Genomic DNA, 7583 nt, shown 5'->3' with positions numbered 1-7583 from the left:
TCATGAAGTCCCTGATTACTCTTTATTTACATACGGAATCATTCTAGTTAAGCAACCTCTGAAAGACATGTGTTCTTATTTTAGATATATATTTGTATTTAATCAACTAATTCAATACTAACAAACTATTTATACAGACAAGGTCCAAGAAAAACAAAGTACATTGAAGAGAAATAGCCATCCTGTGAGTTATCCAATCACAACGCATCACCCTGGTGAGTGACCTCAAGTATCACAGGGAAACAACTACAAACCTCATGATAAACAAGCTCTACAACATATACAAAATGGTTTCAAGTATGAAGGTAGAAATCAAATAAAGTCACCTACAGTGGAAGAAAAACAACATACAACAAATGAAAAGAAAACATTATTTTCATAGAAGTACATAGTTATTTTATTTGATGTGTTGCCGTATCAAAAATATTTATAGAAGATCATAGACTGCAACAGTTACTTTTACATTTAACTAACAGTTAAACTACAGTTTTCCAATGTTGTCCTCTTTGTTTCAGCTCATAATACAGATATTGTAACATAAGAAGAAGTAATACAACAGCTGTGTAGATAACTTAAATCCACTTTAAAACAATGTAAACAAATGTTAAGAAACATTAAGTACAACGATGTGGTGCTTTCAATTGAATCCCATGATCAGTGAGTGGAGCCTCTCCAGGTGTCATCATGTGAGCTAAGAAAGGGTCGGGGGTTATAATCTCATCATTATACCACCACATATTGTCACATGACCATAGCGTCATACTGAAGTCATTTGATGGCACGTGAGCAAATTCTAATTGATAAAGAAGGCCGTGGATATCATTACATCTCCAGAAATAGATATAAAAAGTGAATCTTAAGTGGCTTACATCACACAAAGCAGTCAGAATCAGGTTTATTGCCAAGAATATACAGATGCAGTGTTTCCCACAGATCTGAAATATCCCTTGTGCCCTATTCAAATGTTCATCCTTTCGACACCTTCGTGGCAAAAATGTACACGCCCCAAAAAACTGCAATTAAATCATCATACATCAATATCTTTTTTTTTCATGAATCACTTAAAGTGGACCTATCATGCTATATTTGAATATTATAAAACGGACAAGTCAAATAAAGCAATCTGATTGGTTCTTAGCCGTGATATACTGAGCGTAAGGGTAGAATTGTAAGTTACTTTTCACAACAAGTCAGTATCCCTCCGCGTCTGAGTAAAACAGTATACCGTTGGGCTGAAAAGCAAACAGGCAGTTTGCTTTTCATACTGGAACAAGAAAGCAGCGTAGAAGTAACNACACACCACTATATTAAACAAAGTAAATATTATCTGCCATTAATCCCTTATTCGGTATCGGTTTCGGCCAAGAATTTCCCATTCGGTGCACCCCTAGAAATAAGGGATTAATGGCAGATAATATTTACTTTGTTTAATATAGTGGTGTGTCCTGTTTCTCTCTTGAAATCAATTTTTCTTTAATTCTATTCCCTGACAGTGTCCTAGTGAGAACAAGAGCCCGAAGCCCAGGAGAAATCCCTCGTTTCATCCCTCCCCACAGTAAGTCCTACTGAGAGGGTATATCAGCTGTAAAGGTCCCCTATTATACTCTTTTTCATCAATATATCACAGGTCTCAGATATATACAGAACACGTCTCTGATTGGTTGAAACACCAAACAGATCATTGCAGCATCCCATAATCCCCTCTGTTTCAGCCCTGTTTCAAAAGTGCTGATTCTGTCTCTTTAGCTTTAAATGCTAATGAGCTGCTGGCCACGCCCCCCTGTGAAGTGATTGGTTAAAAAAAAAACATTGGTGCTCTAGGAGGAGAGTCAGGTGAAAAGGTGGGGGGGTTACCTTGGTTGGCGATTGGCTAATGGTTGCACTACCCAAACAACATTGTGACATCACAGAGTGGCCAACATCTGATCAGCTCATTTTCAGACAGGTTTTTATAGAAATGGATTGTGGTGGAAATGAATGTATTTCCTGGTGAGAAATGAAAAGCATTCAGACTTCTCTCAAATCTTGAACATTTATTACAAAAGGAACAAAAACAATGATTGAACACAAACAGAGCAGTGGTATGCTGCTCAGCTGTACAGGGACAGAGTTCGTCTGCCGCGTAGGCCTGGGGAAGTGTGACCCCATCTCCTTCTGTCCAGCTGGCTTTTATCCACCCGAGTTCCATAGGCAGCCACTGCTGTTGAAGGACACATAGCCATAAGCTGGACCCCTATCCTTGGAGTCCCACGTTAGAACAAACAAACCAAAGGTTGCTGTCCATCTGTACATTACTGGAACACTACACTTACATAATCATGAGTGGTCAAGTGCATAGACCTAAAGAAAATGAAGATTAAGGCTCACCAAATGAATTTCCCTTTACATGGATCAGAACAAAAAGAGGGTTTTTTGTTCCTGAGACTTTCAGACTATTAATACACATATTATATTTATTTACATATTTATGTATGAAAGACATGACAAAGGGACTTTTGCACAACAGGTGACCTTTAATATATTTTCTGTATATTAAGTTTAAACTGTAAAATTATACATAATATATTTACCACCCTAACTTTGGCCTTTCTTCTTTGTTATGCATGATGCCATTAAAGACCCTTTGTATTTATGATATGATCGCAGAGGACACAGAACTATTAGAAAATGATCAAAATGGGTGAGGAGTTCTTCAATCCGTGCTCTTTTGCACTTTCTTGCAGCATGGACCAAGGACTTCACATGGGAGACTTCAACTGCATTTCAGTCCTGGGGAGAGGTCACTTTGGTAAGGTACGCATCTACTCTCCTTGTTCTACCTGTAGAAGTGTCCAGAGCATAACCAAAGATCTGAGTGAGGGAGAAATGAAGGTAAAAGGTGTCAATCTCATCTTCCCCAGTCAAAGTCCCTCCAAAACCCCTCCCTCCCTCAGCCCCCGTCTGTACTCTGTAGTGTTAGAAATGTTTAAGATATGAAGGTTGAGTTGCATTCATATTGCCTCTGTATCTTGTGACTGATGAAAGGTGCTGCTGGCAGAGTATAAGAAGTCCAGCAAGCTGTGCGCCATCAAAGCCCTGAAGAAAGGAGACATCGTGACACGTGACGAAGTGGACAGGTGAGCATTCCTTCAACATGAAACGTTAAATATAATTATTGTGTCAATGCCGCTGGTAACCTTCGTGTTTCTAAAGAACTGTGAGAGGCTGCTTGTGAACTGGCTCTGTTCACTATGCTGTGAGCTGTTCACGGGACAGAGACGGGATGGAAATGAGAAGTACTTCATATGATATTAAAGCAACCATCGAAGGATTGTTTATATATAGATGTCTTTTCTAGAATTTCCAACATTCTCATTATTAGAGTTTTTTAAACTTTTTGAAATTTAAAAAGTTTAAACGCAATGTTACACTATACTATTACAAAAGCAAGCCTGTTGAGGTCCATCTGAAGTGTTGCATTTACAATAATGAGGTGTGTGTGTGTGTGTGTGTGTGTGTGTGTGTGTGTGTGTGTGTGTGTGTGTGTGTGTGTGTGTGTTAAACCCAGATTGAACAGCTAAGAGATTATATAAACCTAAAGGAAATCTTTCTTGCATTCCCTTCTTGTAGCCATAGAAGGGTCCTGTAGGAGTGTATTTTTCCTGTGGGTTGATGGTCAGTATTGTGCCTGCTGACAGGTGTTAATGTTTACATGTTACCATGGTGATCTACCCCAATAAGAAAGGATTTGGCTTTGTGAAAACCGAGATTAGCCCAAGGATAACTGGATAACCCAATATTGTCACCTCGCTGCAGAGCGTTGTCTGAGAACGTAACTTAAACAATCATTCATAATCCTTTCTTGCATTAAAAACGTTGTTCTTTAACCTGCATCTTTGTCAATAGTAGAATAAAGACAATAGGTCTGCAGTATATAGAGTATGTAGTGCAGGCATGGGCAAACTAAGGCCCGCGGGCCATATACGGCCCGTTGGGCTTTTGAATCCGGCCCGCCGAATATTGGTACAAAATTGTCCAAATTATAGTAAAGACCGCATTCATTTTGCCTTTTTCCTGCAATACCCGGCATTTCAGTTGATCCCACTAGATGGCGCACTAGACATAATTTACCTTTACTGGAGTCTGGTCTATTCTCTCAGCTGGCCCCACTCGGCAACCCGGCAATGTCGGCGAATACAAGTAACAAGCAGTAACGCTGAGCAAAGTGACTAGAACGCGACCACACACTTATAAAAAACACTTATATAAAGTCAGGCAACACTAACCAGGCTTAATGCGATTCTGTTTATTTTACCTTACTTTAATAACCATCCGTTCACTGTTATTGACTATTGTGAAGAGGCAGATGTTTTTGTTTTGTGTTATTGCCTTCTTTATTGTCTTCTGAGTGGTTAAACATTGCTAATGGTGTTCCTCAAGGTTCTGTTTTAGGTCCACTTTTATTCTCCATATATATCAACAGTTTAGGTGAAAATGTGGATGAAGCTACTTTACATTTCTATGCGGACGATACGGTGATGTCCTGTGCAGGTCCCTCCATTCAGGAGGCGGTTGTTAAATTACAGGCTGTTTTTAACATTATTCAGACTCAGCTCTCTGAGCTAAAGCTTCTTTTAAATGTGGATAAAACCAAGATAATGCTCTTTTCAAAAGCAAAACCATTTTTTCAAAGAAATTGGACAAATCAACCAGGCAACAAAATCAAGTCCAGCTAATTTCCCAAGAGGGATTTAAGTATAATTATTTTTTTCTTCAAGACAATCAAAACCAAACCGATTACAAGTTAAGTCAACAGTCTAACTATTGTCTTCTGCCAGTGTATATGCAGCGTGATCATTCCTGCCTTCTGAAAATTAATCACGGCACCGTCATTTGCACCAGCTCTGAGTGTCAGACAGCAGCAGCACATCGGCTTCACAGATACATCTATTCATGGATGTTCCCTCACAGCTCTTTGACATCGCCTCTGAAAAGTTTGATGTGAAAAAATAAATGAGCACAACTTTTCTTTACATTCCTTCAGAAGTATTCTTGTCAAAAGTACTCATAACTAGTTTTTTTGTGTTTATTTGGCTCGTGAAGGTCACCTGTCTTTACTCAGAGCCCCTCCATCATCCTGCCACCCCTACCCCTCACCTTCTCCAGCAGGTAGTTGTTGATGTTTCCTCCGGTGGGGTCTCCGTTGAAGTTGAAGTTGATGTCCATGTACTTGCCGAAGCGGCTGGAGTTGTCGTTGCGATTTGTCTTGGCGTTCCCAAAGGCCTCCAGCACACAGTTTGATTTGAGCAGCACATTCTTCACACTGATGCATCACATGGTGGTGACCGATGACGGAGACATGTGAGAAATCAGAGAAGTGAAATTGAGTCAGAAAAAAGAAAACAATTGATGGTAATGTGATATACTCATGATTCAATTATTTGTGTGTATTGCATCTGGATCTCAATTCCATTTACTGCACTACCTTAATGAGTCCTCCCCTCATAGATAAAGGTTCACGTCTCTGCTCACCTCTCAACCTCCACCCTCTGGTTTGGGTTTGTGATGGCTGCGATGTACTGCATGATGTATTTACTCGCTTCTGTTTTTCCTGCCCCACTTTCACCTGAAACAAACACATTAAACAAGACTGTTGAACAGATCTGTACTATAGCTGCATAATATAATACCATTTAAGCAATGTCTATTCAGTATTTGTATTGATTGTATGAAGAAGTGAAGGTCTTATGTGAACTGTGATTACCTGGACCATATTAACATGACATATTCCCAAGGTTTTTTGCTTAAAATGCAAAATGAATAAGGATGCGTTTTTGCACCTTGATGTACATTTATTTTAGTGTATAATTATAGTAAATAACAAGTAATGGTGAACATTTACAAGCAGCATCAATACTATCCATAGTCAGAATTGTGCTTTGATCAAGATTAAGAACATGTTGATGTTGCTATGTAAACCGTTTAAATGATTAGAATTTTCTTATTGTTTCTGGCATAGTGTAATAGTATTTGGGGCACAATTGGAAAAAACACTCAAACAAACAAAACAATTTTAGCGTTAAATATTAACGATAAGGAGCCAGAGAAATATTAGCCATAAACCATTTCACACAGTAGGGTGTGACTCTGACAGGTGCGGTCCAATATTGAGCTAATTTAATATGATTACTGTACCAATACTTTTACAATTAACCTTATTTAAGTGTCAAAAAGGACCAGGATCTACAAATGCCCCAAGGGCTAAATAGATAGCTAAGAAATATCATGCTAATATCCAGGGCCGGTCTTTGGCATAGGCGACTGCCTTGGGGCGCCATATCTGGGGAAGCGCTTCGCTGGTAGTTCTAGGAGGGAAAAAACCATTTTTGACTGTTTGGCTCATCCTAATTTTCAGCCTTGATGTAACAACATTCATAATTAAGTCAAGGTAACACCCTTTTCACCCCGGTTACCCTTTTCATTTGCCCTGTACGATGGGCGCTGTAACCCCCAGTTTCCACCGGGTCCGTCTGCGCCGCGCTGCGCCGCGTTACGGCTGCACCACGTTACGGCTGCGCCGCGGCGGTCGTAGGGATCGCGGCCACTCTAGTCAATGGGTGCTATTCCACCACACGCGCCGCGTTACGGCTCAGATGCGGCCCAGAAGCGGCTCGGCCCAGAAGCGGCTCGGCGCAGCGCTTCTCTAAAATTAGGATGAATCCTATTTTTGCCGCGGCGCAGCCGTAACGTAAGGTCGGGCGGGCAGCCCCCCCTCGCAGGGAGTGGAAAGGTGAGCATCCGGGCCAGGCCCATCCCCCACATATACTAATTTAGCAGACCCCCCTCCTTCATCACAACACCTCCACTACGATACGCACAATGGACGACGAGGTTTTCATCATGGAAGTGGAAAAACACACTATTTTATATGATGTAACCAATGCTTACTACAAGGACAACATCAGAAAGGACAAGGCCTGGTTTTTAGTCGCTGCAGTTTGTGGAGTGGAAGGTAACAACTACATATTAATGTTTTAAAGTTAATTAATACCCGAATTAAACCCGAATCAATAACAAAACTGCGAGCCTGCACGCACGACGCTACGCTTTGGCGCTAGACCAAAACCGCGGCGCAGACGGACCCAGTGGAAACTGGGGGTAAGTGATGAAAGTGGGGGATGTTGACTTATCTGGCACCCGCAGCTCACAGCCAAAGTGCGAGCGAGCAAGAGAGAGAGAGAGAGGGCGCGCATCGGTACCGCGGATTGTTGTTGAATTGAGGCTGATGATAACTACAGCTCAGTGAGCAGAGGTCTGAGTTGTCGATTCTTGTTCAGTTTTCTGTGACTGTCTTCCTCACCCTCTCAGACTTTCATTTGCGCGTGGTACTAAAGAGACGCGCTACCACAGAAACCAAACAATGGTGTAGCTGTTGGCAAGTCAGAGTGGAAACAGTCGTGAGTAAATCTGATTTTGTCAGAAATCGGGAGAAATTCGGGAGAAATATGACCCCAGGAGGAAACCGGGAGAGGGCAATGAAATCGGGAGTCTCCCGCGAAAATCGGGAGGGTTGGCAAGTATGCTCACAGATGGGGGTGCTGCAG

General features: G+C 41.2%; 1 protein-coding gene and 1 long non-coding RNA gene across 2 annotated transcripts in view; one reads left to right on the top strand and one right to left on the bottom strand.

The window, feature by feature from the left end:
* Positions 1-1482: 1482 nt before the first annotated feature.
* On the top strand, positions 1483-3117 carry LOC104946612 (uncharacterized). The gene is made up of 3 exons (XR_798473.1): positions 1483-1555; positions 2724-2793; positions 3025-3117. It is a non-coding gene; the product is annotated as an uncharacterized lncRNA (long non-coding RNA).
* A 1980-nt stretch (positions 3118-5097) lies between these two features.
* The window catches only part of LOC104946613 (unconventional myosin-Id-like), an 11220-nt gene continuing 8734 nt past the window's right edge, over positions 5098-7583 (bottom strand). The window contains exons 4-5 of the mRNA XM_010772483.1: positions 5512-5605; positions 5098-5302 (exon numbers count right to left, since the gene is read on the bottom strand). Of these exons, the coding sequence (XP_010770785.1) occupies positions 5098-5302; positions 5512-5605 (299 nt within the window). The remainder of the gene's footprint in view (positions 5303-5511; positions 5606-7583) is intronic.

The sequence above is a fragment of the Notothenia coriiceps genome, unplaced genomic scaffold (genome assembly GCF_000735185.1).
Source record: "Notothenia coriiceps isolate Sejong01 unplaced genomic scaffold, NC01 NC01_scaffold00011219, whole genome shotgun sequence".
NCBI classification, from domain to species: Eukaryota; Metazoa; Chordata; class Actinopteri; order Perciformes; family Nototheniidae; genus Notothenia; species Notothenia coriiceps.
This window is presented reverse-complemented; position numbering and strand designations above follow the sequence as displayed.